Here is a 27,780-nt window from a genome sequence, read left to right on the forward strand (position 1 = left end):
ACTGCAAATTGAGGTGTGCAGGTATAATTGCCCCACCGTTTAAAGATAAATGAATCTAGCATTAAGGACCACTATAAAAAAAGAAAAATTTTGTGAAGCTGTAGCTGCAGCTGCAGCTACACCAGCAGGTGGGAAACTGTACTTTTTGCTAAATACATTTTTATCTCATATTGCAAATTCACCGTTTATGTGGATGCAGGATTGCAATAAGAAAGGCATAACTATGAACTGTAATATAATTCCAAAAAAGACAAAATTATTATATGACAATGTAAAGCAAGAGGAAGGTTTAGGAGAATTTAAGTCCAGCAAAGGATGGTTTGATAATTTTAGAAAGAAATTTGATGTAAAAAAATGTCAAGATAACAGGAGAAACAGCTTCTGCTGAATAAGAAGTAGCAGATGAATTCCCAGAGGACAGTAAGAAAATTTTTGAGGGGAAGAGATATTTGCCTGAACAGGTTTTTAATGCAAGCAAAAGTGCCCTATTCTGGAAAATGCCACAAAGGACAAAAGGAAAGCAGATGCTTTTCCTATTAGCAAGGAAAAGAAATGAGCACCAGGATGACTACTGTGGTTTACATGTGCCTTTCCAATCTTGTATATTAATTATGTGGGAAAGTATTACTTGTTTCTTCCTAGGTCTTCAGTTACAGAGTAATCATTCTCAAGGCTAACTCTACTGTTATGTGCAAATGCATTTGGGTTTATGATCAGAACTTCCCCTCTCTATAAAGCTGCTAACCCCAGAGACTTGAAGAAAAAAGATAAACAGCATCTGCCAGTCTTTTGGTTGTACAAGAAAGCCTGGACAATGAGAGCTTTTTTCTGGATTGGCTTTTTTGATGTTTTGTTTCTGAAGTCCGGAAGTATTGCACTTTGCTAGTGAGGGACTGCCCTTTAAAGTTCTTTTGATACTGGACAATGCCCTTGGCCACTCAGGACCCCATGAGTTCAACACCAAAGATGTCAAAATGGTCTGCTTGCCCCCAAAACACATTGTTTCTAATTCAGTCTCTTGGTCAGAGAGTCATAAGGACCTGGAGAGGATTGTCAACACTATGGAAGAGAGCCCTGATAGAGAGAACATTGTGAAAGTCTGGAAGGATTATACACCATTGAAGATGCCATCATTGTTATAGAAAACCTGTGAAAATCACCAAGCCTGAAATAAGAAGTTCCTGCTGGAGAAAATTGTCCAGATGTTGTGTGTGAATTCACAGGATTCACAACAGAGCCAGTCAAGATCATGAGATTGTGGATATGACAAAAAAAGGTGGGTGGTGAAAGCTGCAAGATATGAGTCCTGGAAAAATTCAAGAGCTAATAGGCAGAACACCAGAGAAATTAACAGAAGATGACTTGATGGAGATGAGTGCTTCAGAACCTGTGTTGTACATGAGGAAAAAGATGTAGAAGAAGCAGAGCCAGCAAACAGAAATTAGACAGAATGACAGAAAGGTTCTGATTATTCAAGACTGCCTTTGACTTCTTTTATGACATGAACCTTTCTATGATACTGACACTGGAAGTAAAGCAGGTGGTGGAAGAAGGATTTGTACCATGTAGAAACATTTTTAGAGAAATGAAAAAGCAGAAAAGTTGGATGAATTAATGATATATTTCTGTAAAGTTACATAAAGGGAGCCTGTCTCTTTTGTCTCCCTTCCCACTTTCACCACATATTCTCTGCCACCCCTGAGACCACAAGACCAGTGCCCCCTCTTTCTCCTCTTCCCCAGCCTGCTCAATGTGAAGACAAGGATGAAGACCTTGATGATGATCCACTGTCACTTATGATGATTCACTGCCCCTTAATGAATAGTAAATAATCAAATGACATAAACTTCTGTTTTTTATCAGTACAGTAAGTTTGTTTTCTCATCCTTATATTTCCTTAACATTTTCTTAAGAATAAATTATATAAAACTTATACAAAGTATGTGTCAATTGATAATGTTATTGGTAAGGCTTCTGGTCCACAGTAGTCTATTATCAGCTAAGTTTTTGGGGAGTCCAAAGTGATATGCAAATTTTTGACTGCACACGGATCACCACCCTTAACTTCTGTGTTGTTCAAGAGTCTACTGTATATATTTTATTTTCCATGTTACTGTAGGTGATAGTTTTGCCAGACTTTCCGGTACTATGTAACAAGAATCTCTAATTCAGCCTTCAGTAGTATTTTCCTCACTTTCCTTTAAGCCCTCTCTCACAGCCTCCTTGAGTCTTATTAGCCTTCAATTAAATCTCCTCAGTGCCTTTTATATTTGTGAATTCAAACCTCAGATGGGTCCTTATCTCTTCCTTGCTATACTAGAACTGTTCCCTAACTAAGAGATTCTTCTCAGAATTACCTGGATGGTTGGTTATAACACAGATTGCTGGGCTACATTCCCAGAGTTTCTGTTTCAGTTGGTTTGGAGTGGGACCTGAGAATCTGCATTTCTAACAAGTTCCCTGGTGATAGCTGATGATGTTGGTTGGGGATCAGACTGTGAGAATCATTGATATAAACCAGGGATGGCAAAGTTTTTTTAGTAAAGACCAGCAAATATTTTAGGCTTTGCTGGCAAGATTATCCCTATTGCAACTACTCAATTCTGCCTTTGTGATGCAAAAGCAACCAAGGACAATACAAAAATGAAAGGATTTACAAAGCTTTATTTTCAAACAGGCAACTGGCTGAATTTGACCTGTGAGTATTAACCATATTTTGCCGTGTATAATATGCACATTTTTGCCCAAATTTTTGAGGGAAAAATAAGGATGCACATTATACATGGGTATAATGATTACATACCATGGGTATACTAATCCCCTGTATAATGTGCACAGAATGTGGGTGCACATTATACATGGGAGTGCATTATACACTGCAAAATACAGTAGTTTGTCAATTCCCAATTTAATACCATTAACTGACACATTCTCTTCTAGCTACTGCTACATTTCCCATCTCCCATCTCCCTTTAGAGCCAAGCTCTTTGAAAGTGCTGTCTGTATTTGTCTGTTTTCATTTTTTCAAAAAGCTTATGTATTCTGAACAGGTGACATTTTAAATATTTTAGAATTCAAAAAGTATTAAAACCCAGATTGGCATGATTCAATTGGTTGAGCATCATCCTGCAAAGCAAGAGGTCACCAGTTCAATTCCCGGTCAGGGCACATGCCTGAGTTGTGGGCCAGTGCCCAGTTGGGGTGCATGCAGGAGGTGACTAATTGATGTTTCTCTCATACATCGATGTTTTTCTACCTCTCTTTCTCCCTCTTTCCCCCTCTCTCTAAAAATAAATAAATATAGTTTTTAAAAAAGTATTAAATATCTCTGTACATAGGTCATTTTGCATGTGTAGGACCATAACTCTAGATCACATAGAGGAATTGCAAATTCAAAAGTGGTATGTATTATTAATTTCAGTAAATATGGACAAATTGATCTCCATAGAAATGCCAGCTTATACTTTTCTACACTTATTTTCAGAGGGTTTGATATTTGTCAATTTGAGATGTGCCAAATGGAATCTCATAATTTTAATTTGATTTTAATTTATCTTTTCTGAGAACTGTTCACTCATATCCTGGCCTATTTTCTGTCTGATTGTTGACCTTCTACTGTCATTTGTGGGAGTGAAACTGGAATGTTGACCTTTTACTGTCATTTGTGGGAGTGAAACTGGAAAAGTCGGTGTTCATGCTGCTGCTCACTACCAGAACCAATAAGTAGAAACAAGGATTGAGTCTTTATGGGTGCTTTAATTAAGATGCTCGTGATCTGAGAAGATGGCAGGTTATGTACCCTCACAAACTGTCTTAACATCTCATCTCAAGCTGACTTTTTTTCTAGGGAGAATGAAAGGGTAGGTAAGGATTTTGGAAAAACGTTAGTTGAAAAAGAGTTGCAGTCTAGCAGCAATTTTCCTAGTATTCTTTATCTGCTGATCAACAATTCTTTATCTCCATCTCTCACATTCCTCCCTGAAACACAATGGCTCATTACCATCTCCATCGCTTGCAGACCCCTGGGGCACAAAGGTTGAATTGCTTGTTGAAGTCCTGGAGTCCCGTAGGTTAGGGGTCCCCCACCTTTTTGGAACCAGGGACTGGTTTTGTGGAAGACAATAGACATTTTTTTCCATGGATGGGGTTGGGGAGGAGAAAGAAGGCAGAGCTCAGGTGGTAAGGTAAGCAAAGTTTTGCTCACTTGCCTACAGCTCACCTCCTGCTCTGTGGCCTAGTTCCTAACAGGCCACGGGACGGACATTGGGGACCGCTGAGGTAAGTCTTGCATTCTGACATCTTTCCACATGCATTAATCACTTAAGCCTTTCAACTGAAGACAAACTCTTTAACTCTTGAGTTCCGCTGTCAGGAGCTCTATCTAGACTAAGAAAACGTATGGAGCAGGTACTGGCTGAACTGTCTACCCCCCATTAGCAGGGAACCTAGCTCACGCTGGAGCTTCCGTTGACCTAACCATTTTCTCTCTGCATCAGCTCTGTGTTTGTAATATTAATTGTAAATATTTTACCCAGGTTGTCTTTTTATCTTTTTGACTCTGTTTATAGTGTGAATTTTTTGGTCATGCATACATTTCTGGTTTTTATGCAGTTCTTTTTGTTAATCATTCCTTTTACTACTTAAAAAACCCCCTACATAGTTCCCTGCTTAACTCTGAAATTATATTTTGAAACTCTCCCATGTTTTCTTGATTTATCTGGAATTTATATTGGTGCAAGGTAAAAGAAGGGACCCAACTTTTTACCCTCAGATGGTTTTCTGGTTGTTCCAACACTATTTGTTGAATAATCCAACACTATTTCTTGAATGCTGCTGTGAACTGGTAATGTTTTAAATTATATATATAGTTGGAGCTATCTTCAGACTCTGCTTTATTCCTACATTGGCTGCTGTGAACTATGTTGTGATTTCTAAGTCAGGGATTATTTCTTTATTTGTCATTTAAAAATTACATTCGTTTCTCTGGCTGGTGTGGCTTAATTGGTTGGAATGTCATCCTGTAGACTGAAAAAGGTTGTGGGTTCTGTTCCCAGTCAGGGCACATACCTGGATTGCAGGCTAGGTCCCCAGATAGGGGCGTGTGAAAGGGAACCAGTCGATGCTTCTCTCTCACATTGATGGTTCTCTTCCCCTTTCTTTCTCTAAGCATGACCATGGTAAGGATTAAAAAAAAAAAAAAAAAAAAAGATAAAAATTACTTCATCAATGAAAGGGACAAAAAGAATTGCAAGTGCTTCTTGTGATTGATCAAATTTGCTTAACAAGTTTAAAGACCTTTCTGAATGTTTGTGTATACTGAAAAATTCAAATATAGCTTGAAATGATTAGGATCATCTTGTAGGGTCATCATTTAGTCAGTCATTCATTACTGTATTTTGCCATGTGTAATGCACACTTTTTGCCCAAATTTTTGAGGGAAAAATGAGGATGTGCGTTATACATGGGTATAATAATCCCATGTATAATGCACATAGTAATGTGGGTGCTCATTATACAAAGCAAAATACGGTATTTAGCTCATCAGTCAATAACTCAAGTCATTCACTCAGTGGGTCACTCAGTTGATCAATCAGTCACTTACCACCTACACACTCAGGCAATCCGTCAGTGTTTAATCAATCATCCATTAAATAAATCATTAATGTATTCAATTATTCAATAAATATTTACTCAGTGTCCATTTTGTGCTATACACAGGATATAATGCTAAGATTATAATGTAAGCCATGGATATAATTTTTAATGTTTTCATACTACTCTACTGGCTATGTATAACATAGTGTATTTATCAGATCCCTTTAATGCTATATAAAATTTTTTCATTATTATTAACGGGGTTCCATAGAATTCTTAGATACACATCCTACTATTTTGCTCATGACTTTTTAAAAGGAAAAATTCTTAGTTATGCTTTCTTCATATCCTTGCCAACACTGAGTAGTGCCAATCTTAGTTTTTGCCAGACTGATAAGGAAGAAACAATATTTCATTTATATTTACTTTTCTCTCATTTAATTATGTTGACTATACCTTCACTTTAGGGAATGTTTGCATTTCTTTTGTAAAATGCCTACTCATGCTCTTTGATCACTTTTTTCATTGATTTGTAAGGATTACTTGTATAACTATATTAAACCTTTGTAGCATGTTTCTCAATTTTTAAAAAACTTGATTATGAAGTTTATAGTTGTATGTAGTCATGTTTATCTGTCTTCATTTTCTTTTATTTTTTTCTTAGATGTTCAGTTTGGAAAGGATGTACATATGTGAAAGATTTTTTTTTGATATAGAAATAATTAAAGTGGATGGATTTAAAGCACATCAAAGAAATTACTGGAAATGTCCAACTTCAAATACATAAGGAGACAAGTCAGAAGAGCATTAAGAAGAGCTAACAAAAATGATTTATTTTTAAAGAGAGTATTTACAAACACTTGGAAAATGTGTTTTAAGTCATTTTGAAAGAATAAACTACAAAGAAATGAAATAAAGGCATATATACTCATTGCAGAAATAGTTTCCTAGTGGCAGTTACTTTAACATGAGGTAGTTTTTAGATTTTGTTATACATAATTTTAATTTTCTTTAACTTTTGAGCATATGTTTCCTTCTGGTCAATTTTTGTAAATATTTCATATGTACTCAAAATATATTTTTGGTGGAAGTTTGTAATATATTTGTCATTTTTTCTAGTGGATTGTCTTTTATCAGTGTGTGGAGCTCTTTGTATATTGGAGACACTCCTTGTTTGACAAATGAATTGCAAATATTTTCTCTCAGTCTGTCTTTAGTTTTTGTTTAAGCTTCCTTGTCTCTAGAGCAATTGAAAATTTAATATAATACATCTTTTTCTTTACTGTACAGGTAAAATACTTGATTGACCTCAGTGTCCTTCATGTGTCTAAAGAGTCTTATTATGTAAGATGTTAGGGAGAAAGGCAGACCACGGGGAATTGGACAGCACATGTCCTAAGGCACTGAAGTTAAAGTAGGAATAAAAAACACTTTACTGGCCAAGGAAAATGAGAACTCAGACAGCCAATTTGTGTGATTTTTGTTGTATGGATTTTGAGTTTTTCATTTTGCATTAGACATTTTTTCCATTCCAGGTAAAAGTCATCTCAAAGGTTCTTTCAGTATTTTCATTCTTTTATATTATACATTAAATATTTAATTTATATATAATTTATTTTTATATAAAGTATAGGTTTAACATGTTTTCTCTAGTTGTGCTGTCAGTTGTGCCAGTGCCTTTTGTAAACAAATATACTTTTTCTAACTGTACTGAAATATTGTTTTATTAAGTTCCCATATATACTTGGATTTATTTCTGGATGCTGTTTTGGTCCACTGATCTGTCTGTGTGCATACCAATACTATTTTTATTTTAAATGTGCCTATCAAATACATTCAAACAGAATTTAACAGGATTTCTATTTTTTAAAAATAATTCATCATTTGCCTTTAATCTTGTTTATAGGAGATAAATAGTTTTTATGTAATAAAGGAGATTCTTATATTATCCCAGACACTATTGCTCTGCATTAACCCAAGAAGGGTCTCTTTTGTACTGTTACAGCTTTGTAAGTGGATTTTAGATGAACAAAGAGGACTGTATAAGCACAGGTAAAGCAAGATTAGCAAGTAACCAACTGCTTTTTGTGTACCATTTTTTGGTTTAATATATTAGATTCACAGGGGACCTTTTACTTTAACAAACACTTCTAAGCTTTAGATAATGAAAGTATATAACACCTCCCCTCCTACAACCAAATTACTTTGGTTTTAAAGCATTCAAAACTCCTGTCTTTACAAAATTTATCCCATGACCTTATACTAAATGTGCATAAAGTCTCTGCCATTTTTGGTTTTATACAATTTCTTAAGTTATTTTATTTTTTTAATTACAGGTGACATACATTATTATGTTACTTTCAGGTGTATAATCCAGTGACTACACATTATATAATTTACTAAGTGATAATCCCTATAAATCTTGCACCCATCTGACATACATAGTTATTAGAATATTATTGACTATATTCCTTATGCTATAACTTTACATCCCCATGACTATTCTATAACAATTTATTTGCACTTATTAATCCCTTCACCTTTTCCACCCATCCCCCAACTCCTCTCCCATGTAGCAACTGTCAAAATGTTATCTATGAGTCTGTTTCTATTTTGCTTGTTTGTTTATTCTTTTTTTGATTCAGTTTATAATTATATATTTATTGTCATTTTCTTGTTCGTATTTTTAATCTTACTTTTTTTAAAGAAGACCCCTTAACATTTCATATAATACTCATTTGGTGGTGATGAATTCCTTCAGCTTTTTCTTGTCTGGGATGCTCTTTATCTATTCTTTGATTCTAAATGAGAGCTTCGTTGGATAGAGTAATCTTGGTTGTAGGTTCTTGCTTTTCATCATTTTGACTGCTTCTCGCCATTCCACTCTCTGTTCTGGAGAGCAGAGTTTCTGTTTAGAAATCAACTGGCAGTCTTATGGGAACTCCTTGTAGGTAACTAACTGCCTTTCTCTTGCTGCTTTTAAGGTTGTCTCTTTGTCTTTAATGTTTGGGTTTTAATTATGATGTGTCTTGGTGTAGGTCTCTTTGGGTACATCTTTTATGGGTCTCTGTGTGCTTTCTGGACTTGTATGTCTATTTCCTTCACCAGGTTAGGGGAGTTTTCTGTCATTATTTTTTCAAATACGTTTTCAGTTTCTATCTTCTTCTGCCCCTCCCTGACCCCCCATGGTGTGAATGTTGGTATGCTTGAAGTTGTCCCAGAGGCACCTTACACTATCTTTATATTTTTTTTATTCTTTTTTCTTTTTGCTGTTCTGATTGGTTGTATTTTGCTCCCTTATATTCCAAATGGCTGATTTGATTCTTGGCTTCATCTTCTCTATTGTTGATTCCCTGTAAATTATTCTTCATTTCAGTTAGTGTAGCCTTCATTTCTTTTTTTGTTCCTTTTATCCTCACCTGAGGACTTGCTTATTGATTTCAGAGGGAGGGTAAGGGAGGTACAGAGAGAACTAGAAATATTGATGTGAGAGAGAAACTGGTTGGCTGCCCCTCACTGGGGACTGAACACACAACCCAGTATGTGCTCTGATCAAGAATTGAACCTGCAACCTCTTGTTTATAGAACAGCACTCCAACCAACTGAGCCACACTGGCCAGGGCTGTCCTCCATTTCCGACTGGTCCTTTTTTATGCCATTGAGGTTCTCACTAAGTTAATTGAGTATCCTTATAACCAGTGTTTTGAACTCGGCATCTAGTAGATTGCTTCTCTCCATTTTGTTTAGTTCTTCTGGGGTTTTGATCTGTTCTTCCATTTGGGACATGTTTCTTTGTCTCCTCATTTTGGCAGCCTCCCTGTGTTTGTTTCTATGTATTAGGTAGAGAGCTGCAACATCTCCTAAGCCTAATGTAATAGGTGTTCTCTAGGGTCCAGTGGCACAGCCTCCCTGATCACCCTAGCTGCGCATTCCAGGTGCACCCCTTCATGTGGGCTGTGTACACCCTCCTGTTATAGTTGAGCCTTTATTGCTGTTGGCATGTCAGTGGAAGGGGTTTACCTTTAGGATGATCAGCTGCAAGGACTGGCTGCGACCACCACACTCCTGTGGGGTAGGCCTCAGCTGTGCAGAGGCCTACCCCACAGAGCAGGATTTATTTCAGTGGAGCTCTGGTGCTCTCTGATCTGCCCCTTGAGTACTGCTTGTGGAGGTGATTGGGTGGTGATGCTTCCATGTGGTCTGAAGTTGTCCACTGGGGCCTCTTGGGCGGTGCAGGCCAAGGTCAGCTGCAGCCTCTGTTTTGCCAAGGGCCACCTGTCGTGAGCTACAAAGCAATTTTCAGATGGCTACTACTTGTGCTGGGCTTGGAGGTGTCCAGGCGAGACCAAGCTATGAAACAAGGCCAAGCTGTGAAACAAGGCCAGTTGCTGCTAGTTTTGGGGCTGGGGGTCACTTGGTGAGAGGTATGGGGCATGCTGAGACCAGGTGCTGTTTGTTTGAGAGATTTCAGGAAACTCTGAAGTGTGAACCAGGACAGGCAATTCATATGGAATAGCCTCTAGAAACAGCTTGTGTGGGGCCTCAACCAATCACTGGGGCAGTGCAAACAGTGTGAGCCTGGTTGATGGAGTCTCAGATATGGTGCCCACCTGCTGGCTCTGAGGGTGAGGGCTCATCAAAAGGAGCAGTTGCCTCTGCCAGGACTTCGGTGGGGTAGAAATATGGCCACCACAGCTCTTGCCCTAATGCCAGACAATTCAGTTTCTCCCCATATGTCTCTGGTGCCTTTGAAGCTGCTACCCCAGAGCTCAGAGGGAGTAAATCCCAAGGAAGTCTGTGTACTTGCCCTTTAAGAGAAACTGCCTGAGAGTCCAGCAGCCTCTGTCTTCCTCAACCTTAATCCCCACTGGTGTTTGCAGCCAGAAGTTATTGGGACATCTCTTCCTGGCACTGGAACCCTGGGATGGGGGCCTAGTATGGGACTTGGACCCTTGTTTTTCAGGGGAACCTCAGCTGCAAATGTATCCCTCTTGATTTTTTTCTGCCACATGTGGGTGGGGGACTAGTCCATTTGAGTTTTCACCCCTCCTACCAGTCTTGGTGTGGCTTCTTCTATAATTCCCTAGTTGTAGGACTTCCATTCAGCAAGACTTCAGGCAGTTCTGAATGATGATTGTTCTGTAGTTTAGTTGTAATTTTGATATGTCTAGTTTTATTAAACCAGCTTCCAAATAAGGACCACACATTGCAAGTTTACAGTTTCTGTCTAGTTCCTGTATTGCTTCTCTTTTTCCTTTTTAGCCAGGTTGATTATAGTTTCCCATAATCTAGATTTGCTGATCACATTCTTATGGTGAAGTTTAATGTACTTCTCTGTTCTCTGCATTTCCTGTTAATTGGCATTTTACTGGCTGGTCTTTAAGATTTTCATATACTGCTAGAAAATATTTTCTTATATATTCTTGTCTTATTATTTATACTTCTTTGACTGGTTGTTTTTCTATTTAGTAACTAACCATCATTAAAACTTACAGCTCTGTAGATGACTGTAATTTGAAAAACAAAAACAAACAACATTGCCAGAACTTTATTGAAGATTGTTTGTTACAGAGTCAAGGAGTATACTATCCTGTTATTTCATCACCTCATCAGGCTTTCTTCCATTGGAATTGCCTTTATCTTATCTTTCAGTGCTTTTCTTTATTATTTCATCTGTAGGGTTTTGTTTGTTTGTTTAATTCTTTTTATAGAGTCCTTCTGAATTCCCTATCCCCTTGTAAATTGAGTTCTCTCTCTATAGCATCAGTGTCCTTCTGCTTCCTTACCTTCGCTGAATGTTGCCTTTCCTAAAGGTGTTTCATCCCATCTATCTTAATGTCTAAATGAAGTATTTACATTTCTGCTTTATGTTTTATTCTCATATTCTCTTTTTGGTCTTTGACCATCAGCAGCTACCCTTTGTCTTTTCTGCTCTTCACCCTTAAGAATAGTGTTGTCAACTTGATTTCCTTATTTCCTAATTACTCTCTTCTTAAATTTCCCCCCAGATATTTCATAAACATTGAGAGTTTTTAATGCAAAACAGTCCAGTAACCATAAGAAGTTCTATTCTCACGACTTTAATCCTTTTCTCCAGAGGGAGTCAGGGTTGACTCCAAACTTCTTGTAGTTCAATCTCTATTTTACCTATACCACCATTTTCTTTCCCCTTTTATCAAATTGATTATTTCATTCTTTTATTTCCTATATTGGCTGTCATTGTTATTTAAGGTTATATATTTGCAACTTTATTTGTTATTCTATCAGTCATAGGCAATATTTGGTGATTTCTTACTTTTAAAGATTAATGCTCCTCTCCCAAGCTTCTCTTTAGCTACCCTCCTTGCTTTCACCTGTTAGCGTCTAGCATTTATATTTTTATGTTGATTAATACCTACATTCTGTTTAGTAACAATAATTAAAACTTAAGTGCTTTATAGGTGATTTTAATTTGCAAGAACAACATTGCCTATATTAAATGGGGTGGGCAAAAGTAGGTTTACAGTTATGAGTATGCAAAACAACTTATTCCTGTATTATTATTTATTAATTATTGTATTATTTATTTGTATTATACCTGTAAAGCTACTTTTGCCTATCCCTGTATTAAGGATTATTTGTTATAGAGCCAAGGAGTGTACTGTTATTTCATCCCATTTTTTGTCAAGTTTTCTTCCATTGGAATTACCTTTTTCTTTTCTTTCACTGCTTTCCTTTATTTTATATCATCTGTGGGTGTTTTTGTTTATTTCGTTTTATTTTTAACTCCATTAAGCGTGCAGCCTGACACTCACTTTTTTTTTTTTTTTTTAAGTCTTACAGAGTCTCTCTGTTTCTCCCTGGGCTGCGTATGCCTTGGGCTTGCTGCCCAGCTGTTATCACATGACTTGACTTTACTACTTTCCAGAATTGGATCTATTTTTTGGACCAGATGTCATCTTTTTTTATTTACTCCTTTGGAAAGTAACTTTTCAACTGATGCTTGTGAGGTAAACTTTGAAAATACCTTTTTCTTTTGGGTAAGACTCAAAGTTAAAAACAGGGCATGAGATTAGAAAATTCAAAGTGAAGATACACAATGAAAAAGAAAAATCATCCGTACCTTTCAGATCCTTTTCCAATAGGTAGTCTTCTTTCGACTTCTTAATTGCCAAGTCCAGCGGATTCTTTTTCCTTTGTTTCTTTTATTTAATCTTTATTATATTTTTTCCCATTATATTTAGACCCTTTATACCTCCATTCCCCCCAGCAATCACCACAGTGTTGTTTATGTCCATGAGTCCTTTTGCCTTTTTTGCTTAATCTCTTTACCCTCTAACAACCCTTGCCCCAACTAGCTGTCATCTGCTCTCCCTCTGTGAGTCTGTTTCTGTTTTGCTTGTTAGTTCGGTTTGTTCATTAGATTCCACATATGAATGAAATCATATGGTATTTGTCTTTTTCTGACTGGCTTACTTCAGTTAGCATAATGTTCTCCAGGCCCATCCATACTGTCACAAAGGGTAAAATTTTCTTCTTTTTACAGCTGAGTAGAATAACATTATGTCAATGTTCCATAGTTGTTTTATCCACTCATTCATTGATGGACACTTGGGCTGCATCTATATCTTGGCAATTATAAATAACACTGCAATGAACATAGGGGTGCTTATGTTCTTTCGAATTAGTGTCTTGGGTTCCTTCAGATATATTCCCAGAAGTAGGATCACTGGGTCAAAAGGCAGATCCATTTTTAGTGCCTTGAGGTATCCATACTGCTTTCCACAGTGGCTGTACCAATCTGCATTTCCACCAGCAGTGCCAAAGGGTTCCCCTTCCTCCAGATCCTCACCAGCACTTGTTTGTTGATTTATTGATGATAGCCTTTCTGACAGGTGTGAGATGGTATCTCATTGTGGCTTTAATTTGCATTTCTCTGATGATTAGTGATATTGAGTGTCTTTTCATATGTTAATTGGCTGCCTGTATGTCCTCTTTGGAGAAGCATCTATTCAGGCCCTTTGTCCATTTTTTAAATTGCATTATTTGTTTGTTTGTTTGTTTTTTGGTGTTGAGTTTTGTAAGTACTTTATACATTTTGGACATTAACTCCTTATCAGATGTGTCTGTATATATGTTCTCCCATTCTTGGGTTGTGTTTTTAGTTTGTTGATGATTTCCTTTGCTGTGAAAAAACTTTTTAGTTTCTTATAGTCCCATTTCTTTTTGTGTTTTGTTTTTTTTGTTACCATGCCTGGGGATGTGTCTGATACAAAATTTCTATGAGCAATTTTGCTGCCTATGTTTTCTTTAAGGATTTTTATGGTTTCAGGACTAACATTTAAGTCTTGGATCCATTTTTGAATTTATTCTCGTGTGCAGGGTAGGAAGGGGGTCTAGTTTCATTTTTCCACATGTATCCGTCCAATATTCCCAACACCATTTATTATTTTTATTTTTTTATTTTAATTTATTTTTCCAAATACATTCGTCTCTGCCTTCCACCCACAACTTTTCCCTGCCCCCCTCCCCTTCCTCCCTCCCTCAATCCTTCCCCACTTCAGCTTTGTCCCTGAGTCCTTGCTATATGTTCCTTGACTTGCCCCTTCCCTTCCTTTCCCCCCGCCCATCCCTCCTTCCTTCCCTCTTGTCTCTGTTGGTTTCTTTTTCCTTTCAGTGTTGCTGGTCTTATTTTCCTTGCATCTTTGTTTTGTTGGTTAGGTTCCGCTTATAGGTGAGATCATATGGTATTTATCTTTTGCCCCCTGGCTTATTTCACTTAGCATAATGCTCTCTAGTTCCATCCATGCTGTTGCGAAGTGTAGTAGTTCTTTTTTTCTTTCTGCCTGCGTACTATTCCATTGTGTAAATGTACCATAATTTTTTGATCCAATCATCTACTGATGGGCATTTAGCCTCTTCCAACACTTGGTTATTGTAAATTGTGCTGCTATGAACATTGGGGTGCATAGGTTCTTTTGAATTGGTGTTTTGGGATTCTTAGGGTATAGTTCCATCAGGGAAATCACTGGATCAAAAGGCTGTTCCATTTTCAGCTTTTTGAGGAAATTCCACACTGTTTTCCATAATGGCTGCACCAGTCTGCATTCCCACCAACAGTGTACTAGGGTTCCCTTTTCTCCACATCCTTGCCAGCACCTGTTGTTTGTGGATCTGTTTATGATGGCCATTCTGACCGGTGTGAGGTGGTATCTCATTGTGGTTTTGATCTGCATTTCTCTGATGGCTAATGATGCCAAGCATCCTTTCAAATGCCTCTGGGCCCTCTGTATCTCCTCCTTGGAAAAGCGTCTGCCCAGGTCCTTTGCCCATTTTTTGATTGGATCATTTCTCTTCTTGGAGTAGAGTCGAGTGAGTTCTTTATATATTTTGGAGATCAAACCTCTATCTGATGTATCATTAGCAAATATATTTTCCCATACAGTTGGCTCCCTTTTCATTTTGCTGAGCCAACACCATTTATTGAATAAACTATCTTTAGCCCATTCTATGTGCTTGCTTCCTCTGTCAAATATTAATTGACTAAAAAAGTGTAAGTTTATTCCTGGGCTCTCTATTCTGTTCCATTGATCTATGTGTCTTTATGCCAGTACCAGACTGTTTTGATTAATATGACCTTGTAGTATGGCTTGGTATTGGGTAGTGTAATTTCTCCAACTTTGTTCTTCTTTATCAGGATCACCATTGCTATGAGGGGCCTTTTGTGGTTCTATATAAATTTTTGAAATATTTGTTCTAGTTCTCTGAAATACGTCTTTGGGATCTTGATAGGAATTGCATTGAATCTGTAGATGGCTTTGGGTAGTATGGACATTTTTATGATGTTAATTCTTCCTATCCATGAACATGGTGTGTGCTTCCACTTATTTGTATTTTCTTCAGTTTCTTTCTTCAGTGTCTTGTAATTTTCCATGTACAGGTCTTTTACATCCTTGGTTAGGTTTTTTCTTAGGTATTTTACTCTTTTTGAAGCAATTGTGAATGGGATTGTTTTCTTAATTTCTTTGTGTAGTTCATTATTGGCATATAAGAATGCAACTGATTGGTGGATATTAATTTTGTGTCCTACTACTTTACTGAATTCATTTATCATTTCTAGTAGTTCGTTGGGGGAATTATTTTGGGTTCTCTATTTACAGTATCATGTCATCTGCAAATAGTTTGACTTCTTCCTTTCCAACTTAGATGCCTTTTATTTCTTCTTCTTGTCTGATTGCTGTGGCTAGGACTCCCAGTACTATTTTGAATAAGGGAGGTGAAAGCAGTCCCTGTAAATTGTTCTTTATTTTAATTAGTGTATCCCTCTTTTATGAATGGGTCTTTTTTATGCTGTTGAGGTCCTTACTAAGTTGCTTGAGCATCCTTATAACCAGTGTTTTGAACTCTGCATCTGATAGATTGCTTATCTCCATTTCATTTAGCTCTTTTAAAAAAAAGATTTTATTTATTTATTTTTTAGAAAGAAGGGAAGGGAGGGAGAAAGAGAGGGAGAGAAAACATTGATGTGTGAGAGATACATAGATTGGTTGCCTCTCAGATGCCCCCAACCAGGGACCTGGTCTGCAACCCAGTCATGTGCCCTGACTGAGAATCAAACTGGCAAGCCTTAGGTTTGCAGGCCAGTACTCAATCCACTGAGTCACACCAGTTAGGGCTTATTTAGTTCTTTTTCTGAAGTTTTGATCTGTTTTTTCATTTGGGCCTATTTCTTGTCTCCTAGTTTTGGCAGCCTCCCTCTGTTTGTTTAGATGTGTTAGGTAGAGTTGCAAGACAAGGCTTCATGTCTTTGTAGTGTTGCCTAATGTAGTAAGTGTCCTCCAGGGTCCAGTGGCACAGCTTCCCCTATCATCCAAGCTAGATACTTGAGCTGCGACCTTTGTGTGGCATCGATGATCACACCCTTCTCCTAAAGTTGAGCCTTGGTTGCTGTTGGCAGATCAGTGGGACAGATTTACCTAGGCCAGTCAGCAGCAAGGATTGGCTGTGACCACTTACAAGCAAATCTGCCCTCTGTGGAGGATCAGCTGTGCAGGGGCAGGGAGATGGTACTCCAACGTGGTCTGTAGCTGTTCACTGGGTCCACTGGCCCTGGGGTTTCCTGGGTGGTGCAGGCCAAGGTCAGCCCCAACCTGTGTTTTGCCCAGGGCAAGCCTGTTTGAGCCTAAAGCTATCTGAGGTGGCTGCTACTTGTGGTGGGCTTGGAGATTCCCAGGGAAAGCCAAGCTGTGAATCTACACTGGCTGCTGCTAGTGCTGGGCCTGGGGCTCACTGACGCCAGCTGTTGCTTCTTTGGTAAGATTTAAGAAGTTATGAAGCCTGAGCCAAGACCAGCCATTTATATGGAAAAGCAGCTTGGTGGGGGCGGGGAGGGGAGGCTCATACATTGGGTGGTGCAGAATCCCTGTGGGTCTCCAAGGGGGAAGCGTCAAACAGCGGTAGCCAGGTTGATGGAGTTTCAGATATGGCACCAGCCTGCCGTTTCAGTCTGGGTTGGTGCGGTTTCTTTAATTCCAAAGTTGTCAAACTTCCATTCAACTCGATTTCTGGTGCTTCTGAGTGATTGTTGTTCTATATTTTAATTGTAATTTTGATGATGTGGTTGGGCAAAGAGGCAGCCATGTCTGCCTGTGCCACCATCTTGACTGGAAGTCCCAAACAATTCTCAAAGAACTTTTTACGTTTATTAGGTAAGGGTGAGGAATTTTGGAGATAACAACTCTTTGCTTTCTGGAATAGCATTATGAATAAAGGAAAAAAATGAAAGGTTTTATGTTACTTAGAAGTATGTTAATTTAACAATATTGGGAGATTTTCTAGATATCCTTTTAATATTAATTTCTAGTTTAATTTCATTGAGGTCCAAGAACATAATTCTTACAAATTCAGTGTTTTCAAATTCACTTAAACTAATTTGGCAGCGGTCACTGAGCAGATCAGACCCCCCTCATTCACATGCCTCCCTCTACTTCCTCAGTAACTATGTCTGATAAACCCAATATGGCCAAGATTGAGAAGTTTGATAAGTTGAAATTGAAGAAGACAGAAATACAAGAGAAAAATCCACTGTCATCCAAAGAAACAGTTGAACAGGAAAAGCAAGCAGGTTAATCGTAATGAGACCCACACTGCCAATATGCACCGTACATTTCTCACAAGCATTGCCTTCTTATTTTGCATCTTTTATCTGTTTAACTTTGTAAGATGCAAAGAGGTTGGATCAGTTTAAATGACTGTGCTACCCTTTTTCATATCAGAACTGCTGACAATGAAGACCGCACCTGCCTCTTCCACCTGCCTCTTTGGCTGTCAGGGAAGGAAACGAACTTGCGTGTTGGTGATGAAAGAAGCTTTGTGGGATGACAGTGAAATCTAGAGTAAAAACCAAGCTAGTCCAAGGTGTCCTGCAGGTTGTAAAATGCAGTTTAATCAGAATGCTATTTTTGTTTTGTTAAAACAATTTTGATTATTGGAATGCACAGTTTTTAATATGCAAATAAAAAGTTGTAAAACCTAAAACATAATTCACTGAAACTTAGTTTATAGACCAGATCAGCACATGGTACAATTTAATGAATATTCTGTTTGCATTTGAAAAGGATGTGTTGACATAAGAAATGTGCAAACCTGTAGAGAATTTTAATAAGATTTTATTTGAGCCAAACTGACTGCTTATACTGGGAGCAAGATCTCAAATGCTTTGCAGGCTAACAATTTTGCAGCTTTTTTTATGCATTTGAAGTTAAGGAAGGAACTAAAGAAGATTACCTGGAGGTGGGAAAAATGCAATATAGGAGAGTTAACATGATTATGGATTCTCTTGAGGGAATACACCTTTGTAGGGGTATTACTTAGATACACAAAAATTAAAACCTTTCACAAAAAAAGTAATAGGCCTGGGGCATGACTACCCATCAATGACCTGTCCTGTTAGGAATTTATAGTCAGATCACCCTGTGAGATTACTTTCTATAGAACTCCCTTTTTTCATGCATATCATGAAGATATTCTTTTTGTTTTTATCTTCATGCCAGGATATGTTTATTGATTTTAGAGAGGAAGGGGGAGAGAGAGGCAGAAATATCAATGTGAGAAAGAAACATCAATCAGTTGCCTTCTGCACATACCCTGACCAGCTCCTACACATTAAACAAGTGAGAGATCATCTACATTGAAACCAGTAAGAAAACCTGAGATTCACTCCCATCATAAACCCCACCTCTGGCACAGGATCATACAGTCAAGAGGGAACTCCCAGCTTCTCCTTGAGGAGCAAAGGGGTTGGACCACATGTTTGGTGCCCCAACTCTTAAGACTTCCACTTGAGAGATAGGCACCCAAGACATAGTTCTGAAAGCCAACAAGGCTTTGTCATGAGTACCGCAGGCTATAGCAAACAAAGAAGCAGTTGTTAACAGGTGTGCAGGCACTCAAAGCAACTATCTCCCTGAGCACAGAAGGAGCAGACAATAATGCGCATCTCCACCTTGTCCTGAGGGGTCTATCTGCATACTTTAAAAGCTCCTATCTGATGGCAGGCTTCTAGTTTAGGAGGCATCTAGGCCCAGGGTTTGGTCCTTCCTGGATATAGGAGAAGCAGGCAGCCACGTCTCTTACGTTTTCCTTTTAGCTTACTTTAGATCATAAGTATCTCCCTAGAAAGAGCTTGTATGAAGTCTAGTGCCTCAACTTTTGCAGCTGTTTCCTGAGTGATGTGCCCCTGGATCATCTGGCTTAGATAGCCACTGGGGCTTGCATTCATGGGTCCCATAAAGGTGTAGCAAACAAAAATGTAGTTCTTAACAGGCATCCTGCCCTCCTACCCTGCAGCTTTAGACCTGAGCCTAGCACAGAGGGAACAGGCAAAGATATCTATTTCCCTTTCTCGCTAGAGAAGGGGCTTATCTACATACTTTCCTAGTTGATGTCAGAGGGTCTGGCTTCCAATCAGCCTGCATCTAGGTTTTGAATATGATCTTTTCCTTTGGAACACTGGTGGTTCTTGGCATACCCTCAAGTATTGGGAGTCACTAAGAACAAAGAAGGCTGCTTGGACAATCTAAATGGTTTGAGAGATGTTCAGGAGCTTGGGCCAGGTTAGGAAGGTACATCCTACTCAAGACCAAACTATTTAGACTGGAAGAAGTTGCTGCTTTATTCAATTCTCAGAAACCAGCCCAGGGTCAAGGAAAATGAAGAAATAAAGGAATATGTTTCAAACAAAATAACAAGATAAATCTCCAGAAATCTTAATGAAATGAAGGTATTTTATTTACCTTATAGTTTAACATAAGTCATAAAGATGCTCACTGAGGTCAGGAGAGCAATGCATGAACAAAGTGAGAAACTCAACAAAGAGATAGAAAAATAATATAAAGTATTAACAGAAACCATAGAGCTGCTCTGACCAGTGTGGGTCAGTTGATTGGGTGTCATTCTGTGAATTGAAAGGTCACCCGTTCAATTCATATTCAGGTCATGTGCCTGGGTTGCAGGTTTAGTCCCTGGTCAGGGAATATATGAGAGGCAGCTAATGGAAGTTTCTCTTTCACATCGATGTTTCTCTCCCTCTCTTTCTTCCTCCCTTCCTCTCTCTCTAAAAATAAATAAATAAAATCTTAAGAAAAGAAATCATAGGGCTGAAGAATATAGTAACTGAATGGAAAAATTAAGTTGAGGGATTCAAATCAGCCTAGATAAAACAGAAGAAAAGATCGGTGAACTAGAAGACAAGCCAATGAAATGCATTTAATCAGAAGAGCAAAAGAAATAAAAATGCAAAAGAGTGAAGATAGCTTAAAGGACTTACAAGAAACCATTAAGTACACCAACATATGCATTATAGGGGTCCAGAGGAGAAGAGAGAAAGGGACAGAAAGATTATTCTACAAAATAAAGGCTGAAAACTTGGCTAACCTAGGAAAAGAAACAGACAACCAGATCCAGGAAGCCCAAAAGATACCACATATAATGAATTTAAAGAGACCCACATTGAAACACATTACAATTACATTGTCAAAGTTTAAGTATTAGGAAAGAATCTTAAAAGCAGCAAGGGAAAAGCAACTTATTACCTACAAGGAAACTCCCATAAGACTATCAGGGTTTTGTGTTTTTTTTTGGAAAAAATGTTGTTGGCCAAATGGGAGTGGCAAGATATAGGATATTTCATCATATGGAAGTCAAAAGAAAGTGGGTGTAGCTATACATATATCACACAAAGTAGTCTTTAAACCACAGACTATAACAAGAGAAAAAAGTCATTACATAATGATGAAGGTGTCAGTATGTGAAGGGGATTAACATTACTGACTATTTATGCACCCAACGGAGGAGGAACCTAAATATATAAAGCAAATATTAACTGATCTGAAGGGAGGAATAGACAGCAATACAAAAACACTATGGGACTTCAGTATCCTACTTTGAACAATGGATAGATCAGCAAGACAGAAAATCAGTAAGGAAACATTGGAACTGTTATTTCAGTTACAGTTAGATCAAAATAGATCATATGATTATCTCAATAGATTCAAAGAAAGCATTTGACAAAATTCAGCATCTTTTCATGACTAAACACTCTTCACAAATTGTCAATAGGAGGGATGTACCTAAAATAATAAAGGCCGTGTTAGACAAAACCACAGCTAACATTCTCAATAGTGAAAAGCTGAAAGCTTTTTTCCCTAAGATCAGACACAGTACAAGGATGCCTACTGTCACCACTTTTATTCAGCATAGTACTAGAAGTCTTAGCCAGAGCAATTAGGCAAGAAAAAGAAAAGGCATCCAGATCAGAAAAGAAGAAGTAAAAATGTCTCTATTTATAGCAGATGACAAAATATTATATATATAAAATCCTAAAACCTCTATGAAAAAACTGTTAGAACTAATAAATAAATTCAGTAAAGTTGCAGAGTACAAAACCAATATGCAAAAATCAATTGCACTTCTGTACACTAGCAATGAACAATCAGAAAGAGAAATTAAGAAAACAATTTCTATTACATTTACATCAAAAGGAATAAAATACTTCGGAATAAATTTAACCCAGGAGGTAAAAGATGAGTACAATAAAAACTATATGACATTGATGAAAGAAATTGAAGAATACATCTAAATAGAAAGCTATTCTATTATCATGGATTGGAGGAACTAATACTGTTACAATGTCCCAACAACCCAATGCAATCTACAGGTTAATGCAATCCCTATCAAAGTCACAATGGTATTTTCACAAAAATAAAACAATTAAACCTACAACTCTGTGGAACCAAAAAAGACCCCGAATAGCCAAAGCAATATTTAGTAGGTAGAACAAAGCTGGAGGCATCACAGTTTCTGATTTTAAACTATATGACAAAGCTATGGTAATCAAAACAGTGTGGCATTTGCATAAAATCACACATTGATCCATGAAACAGAATAGAGAGCCCCTACATAAACACATACATACATGGTCAATTAGTATGATAAAGGAGGCAAGGATATATAGACAATGGAGAAAGAATAGCCTCTTCAGTAAAATGTGTTGGGAAAACTGGGTCAGCCAGATGCAAAAGAATGAAACTGAATCCCTATCATGCACAAAATCAACTCTATGGACTAAAGACTTGAATGTAAGTCCTGAAACCATAGAATTGCTAGAAGAAAACAAGCAGTTTTGCTCCGTTACGTTGGTCTTGACAATGATTTTTTTTTTTTTTTTTGAGTTGACAGCAAAAGGAAAGGCCACCAAAGTGAAAATAAATGAAAGGGACTACATTGAATGAAAAAGCTTCTGCCCAGTGAAGGAAACCATCAAACAAAATGAAAATGCAACCAATGGAATGGGGGAAAATATTTGCAAAGTATCTATCTGATAAGAGGATAATCTTCAAAATACATAAGAGATTCATACAGCTCAATAGCCAACAATCAAACAATCAAAAACCTAATTAAAAAATGGTTAAAGGAGGACCTTAAAAGACATTTTTCCAAAGAAGATATACAAATGACCAACAGATGCATGAAAAGGTGCTCAGCATCTCCATCAGGCAAATACAAAGCAAGACCACAGTGAAATATCACCTCACACTTGTTAGGGTGGCTGTCCAAAGGACAAGAGATAACAGATGCTGGTGAGGATATGGAGCCAAGGGAATGTTTTACACAGTTGGTGGGAATGTAAATTGTTACAGTCACTATGGAAACTGTATGGTGATTGCTCAGGAAATTAAAAATAGAACTACAATATGATCCAGCAATCCAGCTTTTGGGTCTGTATCCAGTGGAAGCTTAACCATTATCTTGAAGAGATATTTGTACTACCGTGTTCATTGCAGCATTACTCACAACAGCCAAGGTATAGAAATAACCTAAGTGTCACTGGGTAAATGGGTCAAGAAGATGTGGTATGTGCACATGTGCATGTGTGTGTACACTGGAACATATATTATTCAGTCTTTATAACAGAATACATGCTATTTGTGAAATCATAAATGAAACTGGAGGGCAAGTAAAATAGTCCAGACAGGAGAACAAATACTGTATAGTAACACATATCTTGAATTTTAAAAAGAGAAAAAAAGAAGTGTATCTCTAAGAAACAGAAAAGTGATTGCCAGGAGCTATGGAAAATTGGAAGAAATTGGTAAAGGGTATACATTCTCAGTTATAAGATAGATAATGTCTGAAGATCTAAAGTATAACATGGTGACTCTAGTTGAGAATACTGTGTTGTATAATTGAAATTTTCTAAGAGACGAGAACTTAAGTTTTCCCCTCCCCAAAAAAGGTATACAATGAGGTGATGGATGTGTTAGTCAACTCAGCAGGAGGGGGATATCATTTTACAATGTATACAATGAAAATCATTTTGTTGTATGCTTTATCTTGCAATTTTATCTGTCAATTATACTTGAATGTAGCTGAAAATTTTGCTTTGTTTTGTTTTTATATACTGAAAGTATTTTCTCAATCAGGTCCTTATAGTTGAATATAGAACTAAATAGCACATTGCAATTCACTTACTCAATAATCATTTTTCCTTCCTTAATATCTGTACTTGGTGAAGTGTTTGATCCATAGCACATGCCATATGAATATGCCTCCTATTATTCCCATCTTCTCTCTTCATATAAATCTGCTCATTATTTACTTCTATGAGGAAGGTTGTCAGATTTTCAGCTTTTCCAAATGTCAGTGTCAAGTTTTAGCTGCCAGCTAGATTCTGGTGTAATTGCCCTACTTCTGTTTCTAAATAAAAGTGTGTAAAACTGTAGTCCTTATTTTCCTCACCTTCCAGCATCAAAGGGCAAAGTCCTTCTCACTTCCTCATTTCCATTAATGGTATTCTAGATCTCTCAAATTTGAAATTCTCACACTATCTTCCACTCCTGGCTTCTATATTCAGTTAGTCTCCAGGCTGTATCAAATCATGCTTTTATTTTACCTCTTATCATGTTGTTTCAGTTCAGGATCTTACTACACCTACACTGTTGCAGTAGCTTTCTGACACTTCATCATTTTACCTTTCTAATTCATCATTGACTGTGGGATAAAGTTTAAATTCTTTTGTCTGACATTCAGACCTTAATTTTATACTATATCAGTTAGGATTGCATTCCTTTACAAGAAACAATCTGCTAATAGATCATGGGTGATTCCTGATATTGATTCAGCTGCTTAACATTACCAGGTCTTTTGTTCTCTTAGGCTTTTCTTCATGGCTGCCTCTGGGTTTTGAGGTGGCTCACTACCCTATATTTATGTTCAGATTCAGACAGGAAGAGAGTGAAGGCAAAACAGCAAAAAGGGAGCTAAGCCAGCCTCCTTTTAAGGAGTGGCCCTGAAAGTACCACCCAACTTTAATTTAAATCTCATTTTCTAAAACTGGTTCACATGGCTCTCTATCTGTGGGGAAGTACAGTGTTTTGTTTTGTTCTTTGATACATTACTCTCAATAAAATTGGGCTTCTATGTCAAGGAAGAAGGAAAAATGCAGATTGGGTATGTAGCTACAGTTTTGTCCTGAGTAGTCATCCATCTTAAATGGTGTAACTTTTCAAATTCTACACTTTAGTCCAATAAATTACTGAACATATTTTATACCTTTCCACTCTTAAGCAGTTTCACTCTCTTGGAATATTCTTCCTTTTCTGTCTGTCTAAATCCAAACCATTGTTCAAGATCAGTTTTAAATATGACCTCTAATAATTAATCCCAGCTTGAAATGTTATTTTTTCCCTTCCAGACACTAATAATAAGCAATTGTCAGAGTAATTCTTTTGTTGAGAAATCATGTGCTTCATGGGGACTCTTCTGTGGTTTGTAATTGATTTTCTTTGTTTTGTGTTACATATTTATATTATGTTTTCTCAGGTTATAAACTTGACAGTTTTATGGTCCTTGTCCATAGGAAGTTTATAATCTTCTTTTATGTCTTTCACAGTGCTTTTTATATGGTAGTACACAATATTTATTCAATAATGGATTTGATAGAGTCTTGTCAGTGAAGACTTCTTTGTATATAAAGGTATACAGCTGCAATACCACTTTCATTTGTTAACTATGTTGTTTTCTCTTACAGGCAATGTTCTGAAAACGACTGTGTGTGGAAATGGCTTGCCTTACAATGACAGAAATGGAAGGAGTATCCACATTTCCTATACATCATAATGGTGATATCCCTGGAATTGCTGACCCTGTGAAGCAAATAGATCCAGTCCTGCAGGTGTATCTTTATCATTCCCTTGGGAAAACTGAGGGAGATTACCTGAAGTTTCCAACTGGGGAGTATGTTGCAGAAGAAATTTGTGTTGCTGCTTCTAAAGCCTGTGGTAACTATTAAAAATAGTTATTTTTCTTATTAATGGATGATTGCTTAAAGTATCCTACTCTAATACAATGTACACGTATAATGTGTTAATATTAGTTTTTTAATGTTTGTATGGCTGACAGGTGTGTTTTTTCATGCATAAAAAATGAGAACCTCACTATTGTAGAATTTAAGGCAAATCTGCATTGTGCTAGTTATATAGACAGAATGTTTGTGTCTCCCCCCAAATTTATATTGAAATACATTCCTCCAGTGTGATGGTATTTGGAAGCAGTGCCTTTAGGAGGTGATTAGGTCATTAGGCAGATCCCTCATCAGTGGGATTAGTGACCTCATGAAAGAGACCCCAGGGAGTATCTTTGCCACTTCTGCCATGTGAAGACATAGTAAGATGAATAAAAAAATGAATCATCTATGAACCAGGAGTGAATCCTCATTAGACCCTGAATCTGCCAGTGCCTTGATTTTGTTCTTTCCAGCCTCCAGAATTATGAGAAACTTCTGTTGTTTAGAAGCTACTTAGTCTATGATATTTTTACTACAGCATTCCCAGTGAACTAAGACAAAAATTGGTACTGAGACCTGGGGAGGGGGGATGCTGTAACAGATACCTAAAAATGTAGAAGTGGCTTTGTAATTGGATAATGGGTAATGGAAGAGTTTTGAGGTACGTGCCAGAAAAAGTCTACCTTGTGGGCAGACCACGAAAGGCACTTCTGGTGAGGACTCAGAAAGAAAAGAGGAGAGCTGTAGAGAAAGCCTCAATCTTCTTAAAGAATACTAGGTAATCTTGAACAGAATATTGGTAGAAATATGGACAGTAAAAGTTGTTCTGATGAGGTCTTAGGTGAGTATGAGGAATGACTTGAAGATGGAATTGTTAAGCAAAAAGGAAGCAACACTTAAAGACTTGGAAAATTCTCAGCCCATCCATCTTGTAAAAAATGAGAAAGTGTGGTTAGAGAGAACACCCTGGCAGTGGCTAAACAACCATTTGATAACTAGTGTGGATCAACCATCTCAGTAGATGCCAAGAGCTATTCATTAAGACAATAGAAGAATGACTGCAAAGACAACTCAAATCATTTTGGCTGCCCCTCCTTTCACAGACTCAGAGTGCAAGGGCCCTGGTGACAGAGCAGTTTCAAAGGAGGAGCTGCCAAATCTTGGAGACATCCTGCTTGCTTCCTGGTGCTGCCTCATATTGAGGGCTCCTCTGGTGCACCATAGCTCGGAGCTCATTGACTGCCTTAGGTGCAGCTCTGGTAGTCTCTAGTGCAGCAGCTGCCGCTCCATAGGGTGCAGGCAGCATACTTTGGTGGAGTAAGCTGTTTCTATCAGCTGAGATTGCACAAGCCTAGAGGGCATGCTTGCCTCCACCTAGAATTTAAAGGATGGAGGCACCCAAATCCATGGGGACAGGGCTTCTGGAGCCTTGGGAGCCCAAACTCTGCCCAGCAAAGGTGTAGGGACAGGAACACTATGCCCCAGGGGGCCTAGTGGTCAGAGCATCATAGCATAGAAACAATAAAGTTTAGACAAACTGACTATATAGAGTTATCTGATGGAATCCTCCCACATCCCTCTGAGCCTTTTGCCAGTTACTCTTCCTTGACTTGCTGCTCGTATACCTAGTATTCCTTCCTTTTCCATCCCCAAATGCCTTTCATTGTATCCAGCTGCAATCAAAACTTAATAATAACAACTCTTTGTTTAGTATGGATTTGATTATCTGATAAAATAATTCATGTTACACATGATAAATAGTTTTAATATCAAAATATTTATATTTAATGACTATCTTGATCTGTAGTGATCTGTAATTGTAAAATGTTTAGGGGGAATATATTTTTTTAAATGACCTTTATTTTTAACTCAGTACCTAAAGAGTAGACTAGAATGTGGAGTTAATGTTACAGCTGCATATTATATTGTACAACATTTTTTTCAGCTAGCTAAAACTTACTGACACTGTCCTAAGTACTTTAGATGTGTTCTTCAATACTTACAACACTATGGTGTGTAGGTACTATTGTTATCTTTCTTTTAAAGATGACAAAATGGCCCAAGTTATTCTTTATTCTTTAACCTGACCTTAAAATTCCTTTTGGTGGTTTTGGAAGTAGAGCTTTTTCAGGACCCTAATCATTAACATTGAAAATTGTGACCAGTCATGAGATGGTTCAGGCATTCATTCAGGCGAGCCAGCACCCAGTTGAGCCATTTAACCCATAATCATTTGACAAGTCAATAAATGAGTTAATCTCTGTTATGGAAAGAGAGTAAGAGAGTAAAGAAAAGTTATACAATGATTTTGGAAACCATTGTCATCTCTGCGTTGATGTGAGAAAAATAATCAAGGTCTCATT

At 37.6% G+C, this 27,780-nt stretch overlaps 2 protein-coding genes across 4 annotated transcripts in view; both read left to right on the forward strand.

Annotated features, from left to right (window-relative positions):
- The window catches only part of JAK2 (Janus kinase 2), a 102,277-nt gene that overhangs the window by 10,375 nt on the left and 64,122 nt on the right, over positions 1–27,780 (forward strand). For 2 of the 3 annotated variants that reach the window (XM_054583087.1, XM_054583086.1), the window contains exon 3: positions 25,163–25,412. In XM_054583087.1, coding sequence (XP_054439062.1) covers positions 25,193–25,412 — 220 coding nt within the window. In that variant the 5' untranslated portion in view covers positions 25,163–25,192. Of the gene's footprint in view, positions 1–22,688; positions 22,937–25,162; positions 25,413–27,780 lie in introns of those variants that run through there. The other variant, XM_054583088.1, reaches the window with a different exon arrangement.
- On the forward strand, positions 17,315–17,733 carry LOC129078301 (thymosin beta-4, Y-chromosomal-like). Its single transcript, XM_054583089.1, has one exon. The coding sequence runs from the start codon at positions 17,548–17,550 to the stop codon at positions 17,701–17,703; it is 156 nt and encodes a 51-aa protein (XP_054439064.1). The 5' UTR covers positions 17,315–17,547; the 3' UTR covers positions 17,704–17,733.

This window comes from Pteronotus mesoamericanus, unplaced genomic scaffold (genome assembly GCF_021234165.1).
Source record: "Pteronotus mesoamericanus isolate MK-2021 breed Mesoamerican mustached bat unplaced genomic scaffold, CSHL_Meso_final contig_73, whole genome shotgun sequence".
NCBI lineage: Eukaryota > Metazoa > Chordata > Mammalia > Chiroptera > Mormoopidae > Pteronotus > Pteronotus mesoamericanus.

Coding starts and splice junctions, on each gene's coding strand:
- LOC129078301 (XM_054583089.1), top strand. CDS start 17,548: ATGCCTCCCTCTACTTCCTCAGTAACTATGTCTGATAAACCCAATATG.